Source organism: Spermophilus citellus, assembly GCF_964194105.1.
Source record: "Spermophilus citellus genome assembly, chromosome: 10".
NCBI classification, from domain to species: Eukaryota; Metazoa; Chordata; class Mammalia; order Rodentia; family Sciuridae; genus Spermophilus; species Spermophilus citellus.
In genome coordinates, this window is record NC_138197.1 from 137200747 (window position 1) to 137225842 (window position 25096).

Genomic DNA, 25096 nt, shown 5'->3' on the forward strand with positions numbered 1-25096 from the left:
GCCCTCCCAGACCTGTGACTTCTCAGGGACTTTCTTTTCCATTCAAGGGAGGTAGAACTCTAGGGCCCAGCTTTCCCACTCCTGGGCATTTCTCCAGAGTCACTAGATTAGCCTTCTGTGGAGGCACAGCCACACCAGTGCCTGCAGCAGCCCAGCCCTCCTAGCCAGGCTGGGAACCAGCCCAGGTGCCTGTCAGTGGAGAGAGGATCAGGGATGGGGCACATGTACACCAGGGAGTTGTCCAGTCATCAGGAAGACTGGGATTGTGGGGCCGAGGGTGGGTGGGAACGGAGAACCTGGTGCTGGGGGAAGTAAGCCAGACTCGGGAATCAGGGGGCGTTTCCCCTCCTGTGTGGAACTAGAGCACAATAGGCAGAGAAGGCCTGGGGAGGGAACCAGATGTCACAAAGGGCGGAGAAGGAGGGAGGAAAGGGGGGAAGGGGGTCCAGTTTCGCTGTGTGCATATGCAGATATACCACAGGGAATTCCGCCTTCATGAATCTCTGCAGAGCACCACTCAAAAGGAGGGTGGGGAGAGCAGAGGCAGGAGGACGGGAGGAGGGCGGAGGGAATCAGACGACGCAGCACACATTCCACGCAGGCATCATTTGTCAGGAGCCCAACTTCTATGTACAACTTAACGCTCTGATTAGAAAAGTACCAAGGGAAGCAGAAAATAAAACACTCCATTTGAAATGGAAAAAAAAAGGATGGTGGAGAGAAATTTTCTTAATTTCCATGTGACAAAGAATTTTGTGATACCTCATTTTTTCTATTTCTGACTTTATTAAGTTCTGATCAAGGACTTTGGCCTGTAAACTCCTGCATTTAGAAAAGCGTGGCCAGTTAGGTGTCAGCTTTGGTCATTGTCCCAAGTCTGTCCTGTGGGAGTGTGCCAGCTGCTCTGTGCCCTGCTCGGGACAGGCCTGGTGTGGCCCACGCTGTGTGTGACAGAGAACTTAAAGCCAGCTTCTCCTGCAGCTTGGCTCAGGCTGGCGCCCGCACACAGGCCCCATCTCGCCCTCCTGTGCGGTTCTCCGTGGCAGCCAGGTGCCGCTCTCACACCGCACCAGCCTCTGCCTGAGGAGCAACCTGTGTTACTCAGGGTCCTCTCCACCTTTCCTGATGTTTCCAGTTCAGCATTTGCTGTTCCTCGGATTTTTCCTCCTCAGTGTAGAAGTTCTGCTCTAAGTTTCCATTCTTAGTCTTTTTAAAACTTTACTTCAGTTGTTCATTGTAAATCTGAAGGGATAAGTTGCATATAGCTTAACAGAAAAAAATTCTGAAAAGTAGTAAATTTTTGTTGCCTTACCTGGTGTTTGCTTTTTAAAATTGGAACCTAAATACACCTAACAAAGTCTCCCACGTGAGCCATCCTGAGTGTGGAGCTGAGTGCTGTTAGTCTGCGTGTCTTGCTCTGTACCCAGCGTCCCAGAGCCTTGTCATCTTGCTAACCCAAATGCTCCCCAGTGAACGCGGGCACCCTGCCCCTCCTTTCCTGCTTCCCGCAGGACAGCTGGGAGGAGGTGCAGAACTGTGTGTGAGACTCACTTAGGAGTGAGGGTCTGTCACCCGTGGGACCTCTGCGTAGAATGGCAGTCTTGGCTCTGCCACTGAGCTGGTGTCCTCTGGGTTCATCCAGGCCCTGGCGTGGGTGTCAGAATTCCCTTCCTTTTAAGGGCTGAACACGGGAGCCTGTGCGCCTGTCACCCCAGGGACTCACCCCGGGGACTCGGAGGCCAAGGATCGGATCGCAGGTCCCAGGGGGCCTTGGCAACTTAGGGAGTCCCTGTCTCAAAGTAAGAACAGGAGCCGGGGGCGTGGCTCAGTGCCGAGCCCCCGGGGGCCCCTTCCCCAGCTTGCCCTCGAAGCACCCGCTGCTGTGGCCCACTGCGTTTTGTTCACCCCCCTGTCCATCACTGGACACTTAAGCTCTGGACACTTGCTACTAGTTTTAAAAAGACTAAGAATGGAAACTCAGAAGTGCTGCTGTGGACGTGGAGAGTGTGGAGGCTCTGGCGGGAGTTCTGGGGGCCTTTCCTGCTCTCCATCTCTTGCACCACTTTACATCTCTACCAGCAGCGCACAAGAGTTCTCTTTTCCCCATATTCTCACCAGCAGTGTTTCCCTTTTGTTTTTTTAATAGTATCATTCTGTGGCCATGGGTAGGTTTTTTTTAGTGTGTTTTGCAGTACTGGGAAAGGAAAACCCAGGGCCTCCCACGTGCGAGGCAGCTGCTCTGCCACCCAGCTGTTTCCCCAGGGAGACAAGTTTTGCTAAGCTCCTCAGGTTGGCCTCAAATTCCTCCTGCCTCCACTTCCCAGGTAACTGGGATCAGGGCTGTGGCCACATGCCCAGCACAGGGTGGTTTGGGTTTGCGTCTCCCTAGGGATTGGGGATGTTGGGCAGCTTGTCCTGCCCTTTGTCTTCTGTAGAGAAATAGCAGGTCCTTGGCGTGCGCTTACTTGGTTGTGGGTTTTGTCGTTGAGTGGCATGAGTTCTGAACGTATTGGGGACATTTTCTCCTGTCCCAGACTGTCTCTGCACTCAGGATTGTTCTCTGGTGAGTAAGTTTAGTTTTGAGGTCATCCATTTTCCTGGTGTTTTATGTTGCTTCCTGTGCTTCAGCATCACGTCCAGGATGTCACCACCAACTACAGTGCTGGGGAGCTTCCTCTGTGTTCTCTTGTAAGCGCCTGCAGACCTGGGCTTGTTCAGTCTCTTGTTCATCTTTAGTTAGCACCACACGGGCCCAGATCAGGCCCAGCTTTGCCCTCTTGCAGGTGCACATCCAGTCTGAGTCATCTGCTGGGAAGACTGTCCTCCTGGTGGCCTTGGTACCCTTGCTAAGGACATTGAACTGTGTGTGTGAGACTCACTTATGAGTATCCTGTGTCTTGGTCTGTTTGTCCCTAGAGCAGTGCGTTCTTCATGCTTCAAGGAAGAGTTTCTCAAGTTGAGAAATGTCATCTGTTCTCTCCTGGGAATGATCCAGAGAGTGACAGCTGCCCTCCCTGTAGCCAGGGGCTGGCTGGAGTGGGCAGGACGCGAGCACCTAGCTCTTGGTGGACTGCCGGGTCTGTGCAACTGGCCGCAGCTGGCTGGTTCCTGTCAGGCCACGCCGTCCGCTGCACATGGCTCCCAGGCTTTGGGCACATGGCCTTTCCCCTTGTGGGCTGTGAACCCTCCTGTGTCAGGCCCTGCGTGGCCTCCCGTCCAGCCTGCTCCTTGACAGCGACTGCCCATCCTGTCCTCGGTGGAGCTCCCTGAAGGAGTTCTGCCCTGGCCTTCCACCCGTCAGCCCTGAGGCAGGTTGCACGGCGTGTTGTGACTGCGTGACAGTTTAACACTCGCCCTCCTAGACTATAAGCCCTGCATGAAAGAGGGGCTTTCTTTTCTTTTTCTTTTTCTTTTTTTTTTTTTTAAGAATGTGACCTTGATTTTAGCTGTTGTTGTTCCTTATGTGGTGCCAAGGATCCACCCAGGGCCTCCCAAGTGCTAGGCAAGCGCTCTACCGCTGAGGCCCAGCCCCAGCACCTGAAAGAGGGACTTTCTTTCTGTCAATTCAGTGTGTGTTTTAAACATCAGGGATCCCGGTCCTTGACCATGGGCCCGGGGTGATCGTCACTGAGTCAATGAAGCCTTCTCTCCTCGTTACCTCAGGGCAGCGAGGCTCGGGAAGGAAGAAGCCCGTCATGGTTCAACCCCGCCGAGGCTGTCCAGGTCATGCGCTACTGCTGCCTGCTGGCCCGGAGCGTCTCCAGCCAGGTGTCTGCCAGGGACATCGGTGTCATCACGCCCTACCGGAAACAGGTGTGCCCGCAGGGATGTCCCTTGTTCTACAGTCACTGGGGCCCAGGTTCCCCATTTTGTGGAGTCTGTAGAAGGCAGAAACAAACTCATTGTGAACAGCAGCAGGTTTTTAGAGAAGCAGGACCACGTTCAAGTGCTCTGGAGGGAAGGTCCGCAAACTGCTTCCCCCAGCCATCCCTGCTCTGCAGAGCTGAGCTTGCTTCTGTTTCCAGATGGTTACATCATAAAACTTTGCATAAGAATCTGTGGAATACCCTGGATATTTGGCCCTTTAAGGAGAAGCTCACCAACCCCACCGTCAACCGGTGTTTCTCAAAAGGGGTGGTGTGTCATCCTTGGAGGGGACTGTGCTTGTTCCGTGTGGCTCTTCCACCTAGGTACAGGATGGTGGGTGGCATCACCCTGTGTTGTGGTTAGCATTTACATCACTGTGACAAATGACTTGACAAAAATGATTAATAGTTTATTTGGGGCTCACAGTTTCAGAGGTTCAGTCCGTAGCTGGCCGACTCTGCAGTTCTGGGCCCATGGGGAGGCAGCAGGCCATGGAGGAAGGGTGTGGCAGAGGGAGGCAGCTCGGGACCTGATAGCCAGGAAGCAGAGAGAGCTCTGCTCACCAGGGACAAAGTATAATTTCCAAAGCCATGCCCCCTGTGTCCCACACCCTCAGTGATCCTCCAGTCACACCCAGTTAATCCACTCAAGTGGATCCATCCACTGATGAGGGTTCCTCTGGTAATATGATCTCTTCACTCTAAACTCCTGCATCACCTCACATCTAAGCCTCACCCCAGCCAGGCACTCCCTGAGTTGTACAACAGAGCCCTGCACCCCTGCCTGGCCTGGAGCCGTGGTGGAGTTTCAGTCACTGAGCGCTTGCTCCTGGGGGGCACAAGCCGCCCAGGCCTGGGGAAGAAGCCCCGGAGAGGCAGGCAGCGGCCGACCACACAGGTGAAGGTCAGAGGGCATGCCCTGGTGTGTGCCCTGTCTCTTCTGTGCCTGAGGTCAAGCCGAGTGCCTGGCGCTCCAGCGGCAGCGGCCATGAAGGCTGGAGCAGGTAAGCCTCTGTGGAGGAGCCAGGCAGCCTTCCCTCAGGGCTGAGCTGGGCGGCCTGCTCGCGGCTTGGCGTGTCCACTGGGCCGAGTTCAGGCGTTGGTGAGCTCCTGATGACTCCTGACGTGAAGTCTTCACATTGGGCCTTTCCCGGCCAGTCTTTCTCACTTGACTTCTTTTGCTGCTTTCTCTGTTTCTGTTTGTTTGGGGGTTTTGTTTGTTTGTCTGTTTTTTAAGTGGTGGTAAATGTAAGAAGCCTGCAGTTGGGAACGCTAAGATGTCAGCCCTGGCTGCCTGAGTCCCTTGGGGTGGAGCCCCTGGTCCTGTGCATGGACATTGTCCTTCCTTGCCATCCCTGCAGCCACAGGACCACTGTCCTCTGTGTGGACACGGCCTTCTTGCTGGCTATGGGTCCCTGGGTATCTGTCCTGCTTGGGGTTTGTGGAGCTTCCTGGCTGTCTGTGATCTGATGTGAACCCTTCCAGGGCTTGTGGGCTCGGGAATCACAGTTCTCAGCCTGAGGCATGTGGCTGGTCCCGTGACAGTTGCTGTTCTTGCTGGGACTTACCGCAGTCTCCATGCTTGCCTGAGGGTTTTTAGCATGGTCTCCTGTAGTTCCCTGGACCCATGGTTCTAAGCCATCACCTGGGGATACTCCCAGTTCCTGCTATGCATTTCTTCTCGAGTGTGGGTCACATACTTATTCATTGCATGTTTTATAATTCTTTGTTGAAAATGGAATTTTAGAAAATCTTTACAACTTTGGAAGCCAGGAGCAGTGGAGCACGCCTGTAATCCCAGCAGCTTGGGAGGCTGAGACAGGAGGATCACAAGTCAAAGCCAGCCTCAGCAACGGCGAGGTGCTGAGCAACTCAGTGAGACCCTGCCTCTAAATAAAACATACAACAGGGCTGGGATGGGGCTCAGTGGTCGAGTGCCCCTGAGTTCAATCCCCAGTACCAAAAAAAAAAAAAAGTAAAGAAGATGTTACAACCCTGGGTCCTGATTCCCACTGGTGGTGATCCATGTTGTGCTTCTGCTGGCTCCTTTGTGCCATGGCTGCCTGCACTCGGCTTGTCCTGTGCTTGTTGAGGTTTTGTTTTGTTCTGCTTGAGCTGAGGGCAACACAGCTTGGCGGTTGGCGGGTGCTGCCCGGCAGTGGGCAGCAGTTGTGCTTACCACCAGGAGCAGGTAAGACTGCCCTCTGCTGGAGGAGGGTCTCCTGGCCTCACAGCCTCACCTCCCAGGGTGGGGCTCAGCCCTTCTCTGAGGTCACTCTGCACGAGTCCCTGGGCCTGGCCTCACCCCAGAACAGAGCACGGCTGTCTTCACCCACGTGCGGAGTTCCAGGCATCAGCACCTCTCAGGTTGAGCGCCTCTGGTCTCCAGAGCTCCCAGCAGTGTGTCAGTTTTTTCCAGCTACATGACTGCTTTGGGCGCACCTGGCTAGCGCCATCCTGCCTGCCACGTCCTGACCTGGAGCCCTCAGGCGCACCAGCACGGCCCAGGAGAACCAGCCCATGTGACACCAGGCTGGTCCAAAAGCTCGGGCCCGCCCTTGTGGCTGCGCTCAGGCACGGGTCCTTGAGCCATGTGGCCCTGAGCCAGGTGAAGCTCCCAGGGCTTCCATGCTGCCCTAGTCTCTGCACAGCCAACTCGGCTAGTTGCCTGCTTCAGGGTCTGTCCACTCAACTGATTTCTCTTGGGGACCAGTGAGAGTCCACCCTCTACCATATTCCACACACAGTCTGGCACATGTGGGCCTGGGAGCCCTGAGCTATGGAGAGGGGTGAGTCATGGCTCTGGCAGGAACAGCGAGGTCGTCAGTGAAGGTGGCACCTGCTGGCAGCAGGTGGCTAGTTGGCTGAGAACTGCTGCAGGCAGCTTCTGCAGCCTCCCTACTCCCAGCCCTGATCCAGCACAGCCCTGGCCAGCCTTCAGAGCCCCTGCCTCCACTGGCCGCTCCTCCTGCAGGTCCCATTGACCCCCACGCTGTCTGCTGTCCTGCTGGGCTCTGCCACCCTCTCAGCCTGGGACTGGCAGGCAGGCTGGGCCTGGGTCGGCCAATCTGGGCACAGGCGCGAGCATCCCCTGTAGGTGTCTGAGGTGCAGCCAGTCGGGGGGCCGTGCTGCCCTCTCGCATCTTCACAGCCTTTGCCCTGGCACGTCTCCTCACCCGCTTCCCTAAGGCTGGGTGTAGGCATGGCTTGCAGGGGACACAGAGGCCATGCTCTGAGGTGACCTGGCTGGGTGACAACGGGTGCTGAGGGCCTCCCTCTCCAAGGCACATGCTGCTGGGACTGCCTTGGAGAGGGGCTGCTGGGACTGCCTAGGGGTGGGCATGGGGGCCTCCTTGAAAGGGCAGTGCATTGAGAACCTCTCTCTGCTCACGGCCCTGGATTCACTGTTGCCTGGGCAGTTGCTCCGTGTGATGCCCATCTAGGTGGAGCTATGTCTAGTTCTCTCAGCGGCACATCTTTCCACATTGTTCTGGGCTCTGCACTTGGGGGCTGAGTTAGGGGTCTCATCCAGCTGCACCTGGCTTTGCTGTTGGTTGGGGTGTTTCTGATTCTTGCATGGTTGGACATGCACTCGTTCGTGGCCTTCAGTCTGTGGGCGTATGCTGTCCCTCAGGCCTCCATCTACCCGCCGCCTCCTGGCTGTGTTGGTCTTATCTGTTGCCCACTCTGCTCTCCAGAGGTCCAGCTGAGCTCACTCCTCACCACACACCGGCTCTCCACGGGTGTCATCCCACCGCAGCCCCTGGCACCTCAGCCAGCTCCACCTGCCCGAGCAGCGCTGTCCCTGAGTTAGGTGGCTGCTTCCTGCCTTGCTCACCTCCTGTGCTCTCCTTGGTGGTCACACTTGCTGGAGCTCAGCCCCACGGGGTGTGCAGTCCCCCAGAAGGGGCCTAGCAGGGGTCCTGGGGCCTGCTGCCATCGTGGTGCACAGCCCACCTGTGAGCAGCAGTGCACCCTCTCATTTCTTAACCCCTGCTCCTGGGAGAGGGCAGGTGTTCCACAGGGAGCTGAGCCGTCCTGACGAGCAGTTTATCCCCACTGAGTTAGACTGAAGTAGATGTGGTGCGTGACTGAAAGCGGCACTGCACGTGGGCTGCCATTTGCTGTACACCAAGATGAGAAAGAACTGATGGGATTTGTACAGGGTTATCTTTAACATTTCAACCTCTTTTAAAGGTGGAGAAAATAAAAATTCTTCTGCGAAATGTTGATTTGATGGACATAAAGGTTGGATCAGTAGAGGAATTTCAAGGGCAAGAATATTTGGTCATTGTGATTTCAACGGTAGGTATTGATGTCTTGCAGCCACCTCGCTGTTGTGGGGGCTGAGAACCCTGGGGTCTAAAGCGGCAGAGCTGGATGCCTGCCCTAGACAAAGTGCAAGGCGAGGCCTTCCAGGCCCAGGTGCACCGCAGGTGCTGACTGCGGAAGTTCTTCAGCAGACCCAGAGGTCAGGGCCAGAAGTAAAGGGAAGTCCCCAGGAGGCAGAAAGAGGCAGCTAAAAAGGAGCCCCACCATGGCAGCTTCTGCAGCACTGCCGCCTGCGGAGCCAGGTCGGACTCACAGCCCCACGCGTTACTTTTACATTAACTTTATTGAAGAGTACATGTTAATTGCAGACAAGGTGAAAGTTCAGATACAACAAAGAGATTAGGAGCCACCTAAACCCTGCCACGTGGGGTCCCTGTCGGCTGTGTGGCCATGTGGCCATGTTCCCTGCTTCTTCCCAAACAGTACAGACTCCTGCTAGTACCCCTTCCTACACGTCTGCATGGGGCAAGAGTTTTCCATGCAAAAACAAGAACAAAAAGTGTACAATGCTATTTTTTATTCCTCTTTTGTGTTTTTCAGGTGCGGTCAAATGAAGACAGATTTGAAGATGATCGCTATTTTTTGGGCTTCCTGTCCAACTCAAAAAGGTTCAATGTTGCAATCACCAGACCCAAAGCCTTGCTGATTGTGCTGGGAAACCCGCATGTGCTAGTCAGAGTGAGTGTGCAAGACAGGGGACTGAGGAGGAGGGCTCTGGGGAAGGGCCAGGCCACCCAGAAGTGGCCGCTGAGGTGAGGGATGTGTGTGGGGCACAGGAGACATGGCTCCCTCGTATTCAACAGGACCCCTGCTTCGGTGCCTTGTTGGAATACAGCGTTACCAATGGTGTGTACACCGGCTGTGATCTGCCTCCCGAGCTGCAGGCTTTGCAGAAGTGAGTGTTCCTGCTGCTTCCTAAAGGCTGGGCTGGCTTTAGGATAGCCCTGCCCCTCCTCTGCTGGCCCTCACTTAGGACCCCCACATCCATGCCTGCCACACTGCTTCCCAGGCTCTCTGCAGCCCCTGGACTGCAGTAGCCACTCTGTCCTGATCATTCAAGGCTGGCATCAGCCTCCCCTCACACACACAGGGATAAACAAAGCACCTGGTAGGAACCCTGGGGAAGGGGGCAGGTGGAGCCAGATCCACATGCTGCTCCTCCCTGCAGCTGTGCCTAGAGAAGGTGGGTCTAGCCCCCAGTGCCAGCATCTGCCAACAGAGGAGCCGGGCCCACTGGAAGCACAGCAGCCTGTGTGCAGGGGACTGTGCACCTCATGCTATGGGCCCGAGACCCTGTCTGCCCGTGTTCCTGTTTCTGCCTGTCCTGCAAATCCTGTGGCCCCTTGTCTTGCAGCCGTGGGCATTGGTGTGGGCAGCAGCTGATCCTGCTCTGGCTGCTGACCTTGGCACACACCAGCATGTTCCTGCCATTTGGCAGTCACTGCTGCTACCTCCCCCCCAATAAATACTTTGGTGACCCCTAACCTCCTGTGCACCTGAAAATGTGCCCATCATTGATGACAGTCTCACGAGGCCTCTGCCTGCCACTGACTGCAGTCTTTGGAGCTGACCCCAGCAGCTCCATCCTGATCCAGACACGTGCTGGGCAGCAGGCCAGCCACCAGCTCTCCTCAAAGCATGCAGAGCCCCCGGGGTCTGTGGGGCTCCGCCTGGGGTTGAGGGGAGGTGGCAGCAGCATTCAGGCCTGTCCAAGACCCAATACTTCTGGAAGGCTCAGCAGGCAGGCCTGTGCCGGGGCCTCTGCCTGTCCTGCTAGCCAAGAGCTCTTTGGTCCCTGTGCCACATGGACATCAGGCTCTCTCAGCACCTTCATGGGTGGGCGGGCTCCCTGGGGGGCCGTGCTGGGCCTGTGGGCCTTCACTCCAGAGGCACTGAGTGCAGAATCAGCAGGTCACTGAGTCCTCGTGCCCTGGCCAACAAGAGGCCAGCACAGTCGTGCCCCATGCCAGCTCTGCCACAGCCACCTCCACCCACCCTGGGGACTGTGGCTGAGTTTGCAGCCCTTGGAGATGAGCGCTCTCCAGGTCCAGGAGGAAGCAGTGCCAGGCCGGTGCTGTGTGAGCAAGTGGGAGTCTGGCTGGCTGGCGGGTCCCTCCTGCCCTGCCAGTCCTGCAGCACCCTCCCTTCACAGGACTGCCCCGCCCAGGTCCTGGGGCAGCGGGAAGAGGCTGGTGTGGTGCCCTGGAAAGACGTCCTACAAGCCTGCACCCATCCCATTGTGTCCTCCCCACAGGGACTGGCCTTGCCCAGGTGGAGCACTTAGGCCAGAAGGCCCAAGGGATGAGCCCCACAGAGGAAATGGCTGAGGCCTTCCACCCCAGGGACCAGCAGGGGCAAGGTGCCCTCCCCCAGGTGGAGAACAGAGAACCTTTGGGGAGACACTTCCTCCAGATAGAACTGAGGGCAGATCAGACCAGCCAGGTGGTTCTGCCCAGTCCTGTCCCTCCTCCACTCAGCAGCCAGGTAGTGTCCCATGGCTGATGGTGCCATCGACCAGGAGTCACCCACACAGCAGTCAGCCCTGCCCACCCGCGGGGCAGTGCCCAGCCTCTGCACACCTGCCTCGGGGCCTTCCTATGTCCTGCCCTCTATCTGCAGCCGCTCAGCTGCTCCCTAAAGGCTCTTCTTGGCTTCATGGCCCCTGACTTTCCTTGCACCCTGTCAACATGAGTCACACGCAGCCACCCGGGAGGTCTTCAGTGTTGGCTGGCATGTGAGCAAATGAGGGCAGGAGCAGGGCCAGGCCTGACACTTAGAGGTGACCAGTCTGTCCCACAAAAGCTGGGCACGTGAGATGGGTCATGGTCCGGTGTCATCAGTGATGGAACCAGCCTCTGTCCTTCCACCACCAAGCACTGAGCTAAGGTCAATCCTGGGCCTGTGGGCTCTAGCACCTCCTCCCCAGGGGCGGTGCCCAGCACCACCCCTCACCCTCCACCCCAGAATCATCCACACAGCCAGGGCTTCACCCACACCTGCTGTGATTTCACCTAGATATTATGGTACAGGAAAAAGGCCAGGCCTTGTGGGACCACAGCTCCAGAAGACCCATGGCCCAAGAGCGGGGGAGGGGGGGAAGAGGGGGGGGTCCCGCAGACAGGCGAGACCAGCACCAGGAAGGTGGGAGTCCCTGCGAGGACTTGGTGCCCTGTGTTGAGGGCAGGACAGAGTGGGTGGGAGCCCCGGGACAGGTGGCAGGGAGGGAAGCAGGCTGCCTGGGCCAACATAGAGGTCTTAAGATCTGCACCTGGAGATCCCCAAGGAAACTTTAAAACAGCATCTCCCTGCTTGTTCTTAAGTTAGCTGAAATGTTTTTTTTTTTCATTTTTAAAAACTGTTGGTGTCCTTCCCAGCACATGGTAAGTATTGCCATCTTAAGGCAGAAGAGTCACAGTGGTTTGTCAGCCTCAGTGGAGGAATGAAAATGCCGCCATCACCCATGGGACACCAGCCAGCTGTCTGCGGCAGCTCCTCGAACGAAGGCCCTAGCCAAGTCCCACAGCTTGTCCTAATGCAAAACATGCTGGACAGCTGTGCACCATACACCTTCCTGCTCTCCTAAGCATGGAGTGGGAGCTCAGACCCCCTGCCCCACAGCCACAGGGGTGTGAACAGGTGAGGGTTCAGCCATTGGGGCCAGAGTAGAAGGCATGTGACCTGAGACAGCTTGAAGGGTGGAGTGCTGCTCACCACTCCTCCCCTGCTCGGCACCTGGCTGCCTATCCAGAGAGTGGACAGCATTCCACAGTGAGCACAGTGGGGACAGAACCCCCAGCCGCCCTGGGGTTCACAGGGGAGGGCTGGAATTACCCTGTGCTGTTCAGACCATTGAAAACCTGGGGGCCGGGCCTGGCCTTTCCTGCCCATATCTTAGCTCACCTCTCCTGCTTTTTGGAGACAATATACACATACACTGAGAACGTCATTGTCATAATTTGTGAAACCCTGCGGCTGAGCATGGTAAACAAGAATTTCATCTGGATCATCCTTACAATTAATTCTAAATACACAATCAAAATAGCACACACTGCCGTATTTCACCAGTAACTGAGCATGCAGGTAAAGGTGAACTGGAAGCAGAGCCCTCAGTGGTCTGCAGGGGCTTCTTGGCAAGCACTCCTGACCTCATGGAGGGTGTTGTGTAGGGCTGCAATGAGACAGGCTGCCATGACATTGTTTTCCCATCTTCCATCCTCATGGATAGAAGAGCTGAGAAGCCCCCTTCACCTAAATAAGGGATGGGATGAATATTTTGCTGTAGTACTCTTCCCTCAACCAGTCAGGAACCTGCTGGTCAACACCACATGTTAACATATCCCCAAGAGAAAGGACGAGCTGCTCCCCAGTGCAGTTCCTTCCCCAGATAGGATCTGGGAGAGCACCCTGCAGTCTGGGCTGCCTTAGTGTGAGATGCAGACATGGACCCCACTCTCCACTCCCTCATGCCTTCTGGGAGGACCACAAAGCAGAGAGGCTGGGCACCAGGGGTCCCTGCAGGATCTGAGCCCCTAACCAGGGTGCCATCAAGGACCTTGGCTCTGGCTCCTACCCCACTCCCACCTAGGCCCCAAGTTCCAGTTTGGCCAGGTGCCCCTTTCCCAGGATTCCATGCTTCCTCTGCTAGATGTCAAGATGGTAACCATCCAGCAACTCTTAGGGACACAGGACCCCATCCACACATTTACCATTAGTTTTTACTGAGCATCTATTATGCTCTGGATGCTGCTCTAGGCCAAAACAACTGCATCCACTCTGCAACTGGCATGCCAGATCAGAGTTCATCTGGAAATCGGCAGCCTCCCTTATGCCAGAATCATCAACCAAGACGCATAACAGAAATAGGACGCCTTTTGTGCTGAGGATGTGGCTCAAGTGGTAGCATGCTTGCCTGGCATGCGTGAGGCACTGGGTTCGATTCTGAGCACCACATAAAAATAAAGATATTGTGTCCACCTAAAACCAAAAAAAAATATTTAAAAGAATAGGATGCCTTTTATAGAGAAAAAGTGCATGATCTAGGAAATGACCTGATGAACTAATGCAGTTAGACCTTCATGTAGGAAGCATTTTGAGTCTATTACATGATAGATCTAAATAAAGCAAGAGATGTACTATGTTCATGGATAGTATGACAGCACATAGTTCAATTTTCCTCAATCTATACATTCAAGACAATTTCATTTTTCCAGCTAGATTTTTCAGAAACTTGACTAGATCATTCTAAAATACATATGAAAAATAAAGTCTGTGCATACCCACATCAATATTAAAAAAGAACAATGGAGATACCTGCCCACTACAGATTAAGGTATACTACCAAGCCATCATTATACAAACAGAGGTTCAGGGCCAGGCACATGGACCAAGAACACAGAGACCCATCCAGGATGCATGGCCAATGCCTGAGAAAGGGGTCTGCCAGAGGGTGCTTGCTTCCTTGGCACTGAGAAAACTAGCTCATTTTGTGGAAAACTAAGCTGCACTCCTACATGAAAGTACCCTTCCAGCTAAAGATTCATGTCAAATTGGTAACATACTCCATGGGATTTTTTGGATTGAAATTTTGTGGTAGAATCGTCTAAAAATCTCCAAATTACAAACTATTTCAACTGAACTGATTTGCCTCAAAATGCAAGGTTGTTTTCTGATACTTATTCTCTCTGAAGTCACTGAATGACTGAAACACTATCACTCCCCTGGACAGACACCAGATACCTTTGTGACATCAGAAAGAAAATCCAAAACTACAAGCCTTATTTAAAAAAAAAAAAAAAAAAAAAAAAGATGGTTTTGACTCCATCAAAATTAAGGATCTCCATTCAGACCCCATGGATGATAAGGCCGACAGACAGGACACGGAGGGGTCTACAGCTGGTAACAAAGGGCAGGTACGGAAAGGGAAGAACTGCAAACTGCCAGGGAAAGGGAGTTCAGAGGCACGGTCAGCTCCGAGCAGCCCAAGTGAGGACTGCCCCAGTAATCAGGAGACCCACACCCTGCACCCGGGAGTAGATGCTAGGAAGTGTGGCAGCCCCACCCTGGGAGTCCTCAGAGAGCTTTAGGGTGACTGTGCCGGGGCGTCCGGGGTACCTGGGGGAGGGTGCTAGAAGCAGCTGACTCAGCAGGGAGAAAGCAGAATCTGCAGAAGCAGGAGCACATCCTTCAGAGATCAGGGTTTGGGGGGCAGAGAGGGTCGAAGGTCCAGAAACTGGCCAGGCTGGGAGAGGATGGGAGCAGGCTGGGCGCCGCACATCCCCTTCAGAACATCCCCGGGGGTGGGCCGGCTACCGGTGTGCTCACGAATGCTGGGGCTCGGGAGGCACCTGCTGGATGGATTTCTGCAGGACGTGGAAACCCCAGGCACACTACACTTACAAATACTGAGGGAGGGGGCAGCAGCGGAAGACCTGAGCCAGAGAGTCCTGCAGGCGGCCAGGGCAGAGGGGCGGCCCCGGGCCGAAGCTAAACCCACAAATGGGCCTGCAGTCAGTCGCTCCCGAGGGAGCAGCGGGCCTAGATGGCTCCAGATGTCGGATGAGGATCAGAGAGGTGGCAAGGAAGCCCCAGAGCACTGGCGACAGCCGATGGCGCGGTGGGTCGGAGGTGCGGGGCTGAAGAGCAGGGGGACCGCACCGGGTGACGTCGGACCACCGCCGTGGACCCGGAGGCCTGGAGTTGGGGGCGATGGCTGCTGCAGTGGAGGGTCATGCGAGAGGGAAGACGCTGGGGAGGGCGCCCCATAGTGTCCGCGTGCCGGCGCCAGCAGGGGAAGCGGAGGCCCGGCCTCCCCGCCGGTGCCCGCAAACCAGGCCGGACCCGCTCCGGGCTGGGAGCTGGAGAGCCGAGGTGGCAGGACGCGGAGCCGGGCGCGACCCAACCCCGGAGCCCGCGGCGCAACGGTGCAGCCCAGCGCGCGCCCCCCGCCTCCGCCCGCGCGCCCCCGCCCGCGCCCATGGCAGGGTAGCCCCGCTCGGCCCATCCCGAGGCGCAGGGGCCGGGCACCTCAACTCCGCTCTTTTAATTTAAATATTTTTTGCCAAGTCATCGCCGGCGCCGCATCTACGTGGCGGGGGGTGGGGGCGGAGCCACGCCGCGGAGTTGCCGCAGGTAAACAGCCCCCTCCCCGGCGGGAGCGGGCCGCGCGGCCCGGGCTGGAGAGCCGCCGCCGCCCCCGGGAGGGACGCAGGGCGCGGGCCGGCTGCAGCGCGGCGGCGGGGGCGGCGGCGGCGGCCCTGCGCCCCGGCGGCCCGACCCCTCCCGCGGGGCGGCGGACCCCCGAGCCCCGCGAGGTGCCGCGTCCCCACTGACCTCCCGGTCCCGGAGCCCCGCGCCCCCGCTGCCCCTTCCCCCGGCGTCAGCTGCCGCCCCTTCCCGCGCCCACCCGCTCACGCGCCAGCAGCATCCCGACGCCCCGCGCCCCCTCCCGCCGCGGGCCCGCCCGCGCCCCCCGCCCGCGCCCCGCAGGGCCGCGCCCCCGCCCCCCATGCACCACCTCCTGGAGCAGTCGGCGGACATGGCGACCGCGCTCCTGGCTGGCGAGAAGCTGCGGGAGCTGATCCTGCCGGGCGCGCAGGACGACAAGGCGGGCGCGCTGGCCGCGCTGCTGCTGCAGCTCAAGCTGGAACTGCCGTTCGACCGCGTGGTCACCATCGGCACCGTGCTCGTGCCCATCCTGCTGGTCACCCTGGTCTTCACCAAGAACTTCGCAGGTGAGGCAGCGCGGGAGGCGGCGCGTCCGCAAGTGTCCGGCGCTGGGTGCTCCCCGCGCCCCCGCACGCCCCGGCGCTCACTCCAGCCAGGCCGCACCCACCTTGCCCGGCACTGTCCAGGGCTGTCCTGAGACCCTCTCTGTTTTATTGCTGCTTTACCTTGCATTTCTTCAGCTTCAAGCCCCCGGAGGACTAGGCCTGCCCTTCACTTGCTGGGCTCAGATGTAAAAGGGACGTGGGGTCTGGGCTGTAAAACGTCACAGCGGGTCTGAGATGTTGAAGTGTCCATGTGAACACCAGAAAAGGATCTTATAGGTGTTGAGGGCAGAAAGCCCGGGGAAGGGATGGTGGAGACCCCAACTGCTGGGGGGGGGGGGTCTGTGGAGCCCTGTTCCTGGCCAGGAGGGTAGAGGAACCCGGGTCTCTCAGGACAGGCCCAGAGAGCCTCTGTAGGTCTGCAGCAGAGGAGGCCAGGCAAGGTGCACCACGGAGGCAACATCAGGCTGGTCCAAGTGATGGTCCACTTCGGTGGCACCTGCAAAAGCTGTTTCCGCATAGTATGCAGACATGTGGCTAGGGGGTCAGCTCCATGATGGACAAGCCTCCTAGGACAGACGCAGATTCAGGTGCACAGGTGGGCTTGGCCTCTCTGGTGCCCTCTGCATGGGGCTCCATGTTCTGACACTGCTAAGCCCAGCTCCCCATCTCTGGGGCATCAGCACACCCCTATATCCAGCTGGGCCTGGGGCTGACAGGCTCCAAGTGCATCCCTGACCCCAGGGCCTGCCCCTTCAGACCCTCTGCATTTGCACACAGACACACCTGGGGACCACATGCCCTGGCCCTCTCCCCACTGCCATTCGGGGCCCACTGCAGTGTCAGGAGGGGTCCCAGTGCCTCTCCAGCACAGACAGGTAGGGTTCTGAGCAGCAGAATGTGCCCGGCCTGCGAGGTCACTCCAGGGGATGGGCCTGGGAGGGCTCTCTGAACTGCTAGTGAAGGAGGCCCGTGAACCCATGTCTTCCAAGCTCGACCACAAAGCACTGGCTGCTTCTCCTGCTGGCTTTGATCAGGGTCTCGCTGAACCTGAAACCATCCAGGGTCCCCAGACACATGCTAACTCCTGGGGTGAGGTGACCCCGGACAAAAGGGAAATTGTGGTACCACCCAGGTGGGAACCACATACAACCTGGGTGGACTTGGGGGGCCCCTGCCCACTCGTGGGAACTCCTGGGCTAGGTGGGGTGGAGGGTATGGTCAGAAGCTCTGGCCTCTCTAGAGACCCCCCACTTTCTGCTCTGGACAAGAGCACCAGGAACCTGTGCCAGGGTTCTGAGAGGCTGTGGGGCTGCTTCTCGGCTCTGTGTCTGCCTCTGTCTGCCAGGACCTGAGCCTGAGGAGGCAGGCACAGGGCCACCAGGGTGAGCACCTGAGGCTCCCTCAGCCCTACTGGCTGGGCGTTTCAGTGGGTGGGCATCAACCCTTCTGGCTGAGACAAGATGCTGAGACCCATGTCCTGTGTCCCTGGTTTGTGCACCAGGGACACAGAGTAGGCCTGTGCCATGACCTGTAGAGGTGCAGTGGAGACAGGGCCTAGTGTGGCAGCACATGGCCAGTGCTCATCAGCCTGGCCCCATCCCAGTGCCAGGGCCTGGCGTGCCCTCCTGGGGGGTCCTGGCCCTCGGTGCAACCCGTTCTGCTATGTTAGGACAAGCCCTCCCTTGCAACACAGCTGCTTACCACTGGGCAGAGCTCAAGGTAGAGGTGGACTTTGGAAGACCCCACGCCCCTGCCTGAAGACCAGCTGGTGGTGGGCCAGGGCTGCCATGAAATCCCACTCTCCCCGCTGCGTCCCCTCCCCTGGACTCTCTACTGGGGATGGCATAGGGTGGGGGATCAGGTGGGCAGAGCCCAGACACACTGAAAGGGCAGAGGCCAAGAGGCACCAGATTCCTCAGATGCTGCTGAGACCCTGAGGGGAGGCCACCTGCTTTCCCTGAAACAGATCACCAGGCCCAAGTGTGCAGTGTCCTCATGTCTCCTGGGTGAGCCGTCCAGCCACCCCAGGGGTGTTTTCTTCTCAGCCCTCTGACTTCCCTCTCAGGAAAGGCACCAGGGACCTGCCTGGATCTAAGTGTCGGCTGCCCAGGGCCTGCACCGGGCAGCTGGGGCCTCTCTGCCTCAGGGTCCCAGGAGGGCTGGGTCTCCAGGGTAAGCGCCCACTTACCCACTCTTTTCCGCCACCTCTGAGGGTGAGCCCTCTCCTCTCCAGTGGGAACCCCCTGACAGGCCCAGCATCTGGGGCCTTGTTTTTGTGGGGATCAGTTCTGGGCATTCACTCAGCTGTGGCAAGAAGGTGCTGGGTGGGCCCAAGGCCTGCTGCCGGCACAGATCAGCAGACTGGCTGGGACGTCGCCCGGCGGGGGGCACCTGCTGGGTGTACAGGCCCTGGGTCCAACCGCCAGGAATTAAAAAAACCACAACTGCCGCCTCAGAGTTCTGCAGTCGGGAATCTGAGTGAGGCGCAGGGGCTGCGGCTACGCCCGTGGGCACGGTCCTTCCAGAGCAGGTCTGTTCCTCCGCTTCCAGCTGCTAGATGCGCTGTGTCCCCCTCTGTCCAGCCAGCAGCACCTCCCTCTCTGGCACCCTTGCCGCTCCTCTAGCCCTCCCCAGCACCCTCCCCCGGGGACCTTAGGATCACACATCCCGCCCAGATCCCTGTTACTCGGCCTGGGTGGTGGAGGTCTGGGAAGGACACTGTCAAGCGTGAGCCCGGGGACAGCTTCCAAGCAGCGGCCACATGGGTGTGTGCTGACTTCCCTGGGGCAGCGTCAGGCACTAGGCTCCCGGGCACTGCGCTGGGCCCCATGTCCCCAGGTGAGCTGAACGGGCTGGGAATCCCAGTGTCCCCTCACCAGGGCAATGATGCCCGTGGCCAGGGCCCAGAGAATGCTATCCTGTAGGGAGGGCTGCCCAGAACTGCCTCTGTCTAGGGGCTGGGCCGGCCTGTGTCTCCCCCAGACATCTCCCTGGCCCAGCGGGGGCCACAGGGCCCCTGGGGATCCTCGAGGGTCTGGCATCTGCCTTCTAGGCCGGGCATCTGCGCCCCAGTCCCGCCGCCCCACTCAGTGTCAGGTCCGTGGTACCCCTGCTCTGCAGGGCCACCTCACCCTGCTCTGCACACCTCGGTGAACTGCTGCACTGCAGGGAGCACAGGGTACCTCCGTAGGTGCAGGCCCCTCAGGAGGAGGGTAGCCCCAACTTCCTGTGCCTTGTGAACCTTGGGGCAGGCCTCTTACCTGCATGGTCCTGGGGAGCAGATTAGGAAATGGGCAGAGTGGCAAGTGGGGCTTGTCTCCCTTACTGCCACCGCCCAGCAGACAGGGTGGCAGGCTCTCCACACCGTGCCCCAGAGGCACTGCACCAGCCACTCAGGGGTTGGGGGCCACCCCCATCCCAGAGCCTGTTTCCCTGTGGCCTCCCCACAGGGTGTCATCACAGGGTGGGTGCATGCCCCAGGGAGAAGAATATCCACCCCTCTACAGCTCCTGGGATTGGTGATAGGGACCAAAAGGGAATAAAATGATATTTTTTCAACCAAAAGAACTGATCCCTCTGCCTTTCCCTGTTTGCTTTTCTCTGAACTCAGCTCGGCTCTTGGTCTGGACACCTGTCCTCAGGGAACTCAGGCTGTGGGGACAGTCCAGGCTCCCATCTCATGAGGATGCAGTGCTAGCTGCTTCAAAGAACCCTGGCCCCCACCCCATCTCAGCAGGGCTCCCTCTGCCCAACCCACGCCTCCCTAGAGCCCCCCACTGCTCCCCAGGACTGTCCCATAGAGTCTGTGGGCCCTGTCTTTGAAACCACCCTTGGTGGACCCCCCTGGGTCCTTACTGTGTGGACTGCAAGACACACCCCTGGTGAGAATGGTGGCAACCACGGGATCTGCACTGGGTTCTGGAGGGCTGGGGGCGGGGGGGGGGGGGGGGGCTGCTGCTGAGTGGAGGCCAGGGCTGGAGGCACCTGCAAGATGTGGGGTCTCTGTGCCCAGATGTGTAGCCAGCCACTGCTCCCAGCCCCCTGGGTCCCTGAACAGCTGCAACAGTGGATGGTGGTCTTCCTAGAGAGAGCTGGGGTCTCTGAGTCTCCCTCTGGGTGCAACTCAAAGGCAGGGCACGCACAGGCTGCTGTGTGTGCAAGCCTTATAACATGGTGGTTCTGAGCTCACCTGCTCTGGTACCTGAGGGTGCCAGTCCCATTTGTGCAGAAGAGGGTGGGAGGAGGCTGGAGCCCCACCTGAACGCACATTGGCTAGGGGCCACTCCCAAGAAGCCTCAAAATCCAGAATCCCTGCATGGGCAGACCCGTGCTGTAGGCTGTACTGACATCAGGCAGACAGGCTCCTGGGGGGAAGGTGCCCTGCAGCAATGACCATGGGACTGCAGTTACAGTGGCAGGTGTGAAGTCAGGTCCCTGGCCAGGTTTGGTGGCGCATACCTACCTATAATCTCTGCCACTCAGGAGACTGAGGCAAGAGAATCCATCACAAATTCAAGGCCAGCCTCAGCAACTCAGTGAGACCTTGCATCGAAATTAAAGAGCTGAGAGTGTCTCTCAGGGGTCGAGTGCCCCTGGGTTCAGAACATCCCTAGTACAAAACAAAAAGGGGATGAGTCCCTCCCTGGATGCTCAGGCCAGCAGCCAGGACCTGGGTTTCAGCTGAGCTGGGGTGTTAGAAGATGGCCAAGTGGTGTGGCCTGTCTTGTTCTCTTTGGGACTGTTTCCCCTTGTGCCCAGTCTCTGTGGCATTTAGAGACCAACATACATGTATAGGCCAGTTCCTGGGGCTGGCATGGGCAGGGCTTAACCCCTGGCTGACCACCTTGTGGGGGTATTCAGGATAAGATAGTGATCAGAAGATGGGGAGAAGCTAGTGAGGGCGGGTCCATTGGGGCACAGCATCCCTGCACAAAGCAAGTAGCTATGTGGGAAGGAGCCCTAGTACTGAGGCCAGCAGCTGGTGCAGGAGTGGGCCCCGCTGCCCTTTGCCCCAAGCCCTTGTCTCCACCAGGCCAGTCCCACCTCTGTCTCCTCTCTGCCCCCAGAGGAACCCATTTACTGTTACACCCCGCACAACTTCACTCGTGACCAGGCGCTGTACGCCCGCGGCTACTGCTGGACGGAGCTGCGGGACGCGCTGCCCGGTGTGGACGCCAGCCTGTGGCCTTCCCTGTTTGAGCACAAGTTCCTGCCCTACGCCCTGCTGGCCTTCGCCGCCATCATGTACGTGCCCGCGCTGGGCTGGGAGTTCCTGGCCTCCACTCGCCTCACCTCGGAGCTCAACTTCCTGCTGCAGGAGATTGACAACTGCTACCACCGGGCGGCGGAGGGCCGCGCGCCCAAGATCGAGAAGCAGATCCAGTCCAAGGGGCCCGGCATCACGGAGCGCGAGAAGCGCGAGATCATCGAGAACGCCGAGAAGGAGAAGAGCCCCGAGCAGAACCTGTTCGAGAAGTACCTGGAGCGCAGGGGCCGCAGCAACTTCCTGGCCAAGCTGTACCTAGCGCGGCACGTGCTCATCCTGCTACTCAGCGTGGTGCCCATCTCCTACCTGTGCACCTACTACGCCACCCAGAAGCAGAACGAGTTCACCTGCGCGCTGGGCGCCTCCCCCGATGGGCCGGCCGGGGCCGGGGGCCCTGCGGTGCGCGTCAGCTGCAAGCTGCCCTCGGTGCAGCTGCAGCGGATCATCGCGGGCGTGGACATCGTGCTGCTCTGCTTCATGAACCTCATCATCCTCGTCAACCTCATCCACCTCTTCATCTTCCGCAAGAGCAACTTCATCTTCGACAAGCTGCACAAGGTGGGCATTAAGACTCGCCGCCAGTGGCGCCGCTCCCAGTTCTGCGACATCAACATCCTGGCCATGTTCTGCAACGAGAACCGCGACCACATCAAGTCGCTGAACCGGCTGGACTTCATCACCAACGAGAGCGACCTCATGTATGACAACGTGGTGCGGCAGCTGCTGGCCGCCCTGGCCCAGTCCAACCACGACGCCACGCCCACAGTGCGCGACTCCGGCATCCAGACCGTGGACCCCAGCGCCAACCCCGCCGAGCCCGACGGCTCTGCCGAGCCTCCAGTGGTCAAGCGGCCTCGCAAGAAGATGAAGTGGATCCCCACCAGCAACCCGCTGCCACAGCCCTTCAAGGAGCAGCTGGCCATCATGCGTGTGGAGAACAGCAAAGCCGACAAGCCCAAGCCGGTGCGCAGGAAGACGGCCACAGACACGCTCATCGCCCCGCTGCTGGACGCCGGAGCTCGTGCTGCCCACCACTACAAGGGGGGCGGGGGTGACGCAGGCCCGGCCCCGCCCCCTGCCCCCGACAAGAAGCACGCCCGCCACTTCTCCCTGGATGTTCACCCCTACATCCTGGGCACCAAGAAGGCCAAGGCTGAGGCAGTGCCCGCTGCCCTGCCCGCTTCCCGGAGCCAGGAAGGCGGCTTTCTGTCCCAGGCAGAGGAGTGCGGGCTGGGCCTGGCCGAGGCACCCACCAAAGGTAGGGTACAGAGTGGTCTGGGGTGGGAGAAGGAGGGTGGACCCCCACAGAGCCCCGGACAGGAAGCCTAGGAGGGAAGCAGGTGCCGGGAGCCGTGCGAACAAGGCGAGGTTGAATAGGCTGGGTCTAAGGAGGGCGCAGTTGTGTTAGCTGCAAGGGCGAGGCACAGGCCTCTCCGCAGCTTGGAGGACCTCCCCAGCCCCGAGAAGGCAGGCTGGGCTCAGGACTGAAGGCTGCTCTTCCCCAGTGGACTTCAGCTCCCCTGGCCAGAGAGGTGCTTCAGGCAGATGAAGGCACCATGTTCCTGGGGCAGGCTGCCTCTGCAGGCCTGGGGAGGAAGCTCAGGGAGGGGAGGGCCAGCCCCTCTGGGATGCTTTGGAGCCGGGAGCCTCTCCGCAGGCCCTGGAGGGCATGGGGAGGGGCACGGCAGCTGGTGGGACTAGAGTGTGAGGTGCCTGTACACCTGGCTGTTCGCAGATGCTCCACTCCCGGAGAAGGAGGCTCCCTACCCCACGGAGCCAGCTCTCGCAGGGCTTCCCTCTGGTGGCCCGTTTCATGTCTGCTCATCCCCAGCAGCCCCTGCCACGGGCCCTCTGTCACCAGCCAGCCTGGGCAAGGCTGACCCCCTTGCCATCCTGAGCCGAAACGCCACTCACCCCCTGCTCCACATCAACACCCTGTACGAGACTCGGGAGGAGGAGGAAGGGGGTCCCCATGTGCCCTCAGACATGGGCGACCTCATCACCATCCCCCCACCCCAGCAGATCCTCATCGCCACCTTCGACGAGCCAAGAACAGTTGTGAGTACTGTGGAGTTCTGAGGGCACCGGACACCCAAGCCAGTGAAAGCCCTCTGCATGAGCAAGGGATGTCCAGCCCCGAGTGGACATGGCCTCGCTCACCCAGTGCCGCCCACATCCCCAGTCTCCCATCGCATGCTGCGGGGCTCAGCACCCTCCCAGTGGGCCCGAGCTGGCACAGGTGCGTGGGCGGATTGGGCAGAAGGTGGGGTGCTGGGCTGCCAAATGAAGAGTTTATTTTTTTAGTCAGTTTTGCTGTGGACCAAGGCTGTGGCACGACAACTCGGTGCCCCCAGCCCGGATCCAACCCAGAGCCAGCCAGGAGGACACTGGGGAAGGAGGTGCCAGCTGCAGAGCCACTCCCCAGGCATCACCGGCCCAGGGCTGGCCCCTGCAGGGACCTGATGCCCTCAGGTGGGGGCCCGGGCCGCCCTGGGTCTGATCAACATGCACTTTCCTCAAAGCCTGACATACAGTTTATTTTACTATGGCTACTGTAACTGACGAGCCTGTTGTCATCAGGAGACTTAGGGTGAGTTGAAAGCAGAGGGTGTGTGTGTGTGTGTGACAGTGTGAGCAGAGATGGTGTGAGCGTGGGTGCAGGTGCGGGTGAGTGAACTGAGTGAGTGTGTGGGCGAGGCTGAACAGGTGTGTCTGCAGGAGTGCCTGGTGCATGTGAGCAGGAGGGCAGGGCAGGCGTCCAGGGAGGGACTCCTACGCAATAACCACGCCCCTCCTGGGCCCCGGCTGCCAGTGAGGCCCATGCGGCTTTCCAGGGGAGCCCAGGCCGTGGCTGGCCCCGTCCCTATTACCTCAGCCACCGTGGCCGGTGACAGTATCAACAAGGTAGCACTGAGCATATCAATAAATATTATTCTGATAACCGCCTGTGCTGCTGCCGAGTCCGCCTCCCTGCCTCTGGCGCCACCTGCCCACCCCCCAGCACAGCCTGTCAGCATCATCATGGGGGCACCTGAAGGGCCCAGAGTGTGAGGAGGGGGAGCATGGCCACGGCATTGAGGAGCATGTGGAGGGCACTCCTGGAGGGTCGCCACCGGACTCAGCCCCTGGGCACAGGCACAAATCGGGGCTCCCACACTGAGGGGACCCCAGGGAAGACGTCCCTAGGTCAGATGCTTGGAAGCAGGGGGCCAGGTGTACTGCCAGAGGAACGGAGCTGCAGAACCCAGAACAGCTTCCAGGAGAAGGGGCCCTTGCTGTGGGCAAGGGTGCTCATGTCAGGGGTCCCCTGCAGGGCATCTGCCACCTCAAGTCCAGGGTTCGGTGGAACAAGGCTGGCCCCATGGAGCCACATTCCCTGCAGGTTGGACCTGTGGGCTCCTTGGAGGCAGGTGGCTGGGGCAGATGGGGCCAGAATCCATGAGCAGTGGGAGGTATCAGCCCCAGATTGCTGAGGTCAGAGGGCACCCACCTGCTCCCTGGCCAAGGCCTTCTGGAGGCTCTCTAACGGGTACCTCTCTGAACAGTCCTGGACACCCAGTGTCCCCATGAGTCAGGATAGTCCACCCTCCAACTTCAGTGGCCAAGTATGCAGCCACCACATCCCAAGCCCAGGCATGAGGGGCATGAGGACCAGGCTAGAGTCCACATTCATTTAAAACACAGGTTTTATTCTCAGAATGCTTAAAATTTTTATTACTGTTCAGGTGTGGTGAGGTCAGCAGAACAGGAAACACCGGCCATTGAAAGACAGTCTCTTGTTAACAGACCCCAGAGGAGGGGGCTCCCCATTCCACACGGGGCCACTCAGGGAAGCACCAGGGTCAGTGCAGGCAGAGGGAGTC

The 25096-nt window shown here is 58.8% G+C and overlaps 2 protein-coding genes across 8 annotated transcripts in view; both read left to right on the forward strand.

Annotated features, from left to right (window-relative positions):
• MOV10L1 (Mov10 like RNA helicase 1) overlaps window positions 1-12231 on the forward strand; it is a gene marked incomplete at its 5' end in the record, with an annotated part of 71825 nt that extends 59594 nt beyond the window's left edge. Inside the window, 5 exons of the mRNA XM_081310872.1 lie at window positions 3664-3813; window positions 8064-8171; window positions 8739-8876; window positions 9002-9093; window positions 9367-12231. Of these exons, the coding sequence (XP_081166998.1) occupies window positions 3664-3813; window positions 8064-8171; window positions 8739-8876; window positions 9002-9093; window positions 9367-9376 (498 nt within the window). The 3' untranslated portion in view covers window positions 9377-12231. The remainder of the gene's footprint in view (window positions 1-3663; window positions 3814-8063; window positions 8172-8738; window positions 8877-9001; window positions 9094-9366) is intronic.
• Window positions 12232-14119: 1888 nt separating this feature from the next.
• On the forward strand, window positions 14120-24174 carry PANX2 (pannexin 2). 7 transcript variants are annotated; one of them, XM_081311242.1, is made up of 5 exons: window positions 14125-15928; window positions 21034-22491; window positions 22969-23170; window positions 23253-23291; window positions 23538-24174. In XM_081311242.1, exons 1-5 carry the CDS (start codon window positions 15703-15705, stop codon window positions 23731-23733), a joined length of 2121 nt encoding a protein of 706 aa, XP_081167368.1. In that variant the 5' UTR covers window positions 14125-15702; the 3' UTR covers window positions 23734-24174. The 7 variants fall into 7 exon arrangements, with proteins under 7 accessions (XP_081167365.1, XP_081167366.1, XP_081167370.1 ...); XM_081311243.1 differs by having other exon boundaries at window positions 23256-23291; XM_081311244.1 differs by lacking the exon at window positions 22969-23170 and having other exon boundaries at window positions 14124-15928.
• Window positions 24175-25096: the final 922 nt, after the last annotated feature.

Coding starts and splice junctions, on each gene's coding strand:
- PANX2 (XM_081311239.1), top strand. CDS start 15,703: ATGCACCACCTCCTGGAGCAGTCGGCGGACATGGCGACCGCGCTCCTG. Junction 15,929..21,033: donor CTTCACCAAGAACTTCGCAG/GTGAGGCAGCGC, acceptor CTCTGCCCCCAG/AGGAACCCATTTACTGTTAC. Junction 22,492..23,252: donor GGCCGAGGCACCCACCAAAG/GTAGGGTACAGA, acceptor CCCCCACCCCAG/CAGATCCTCATCGCCACCTT.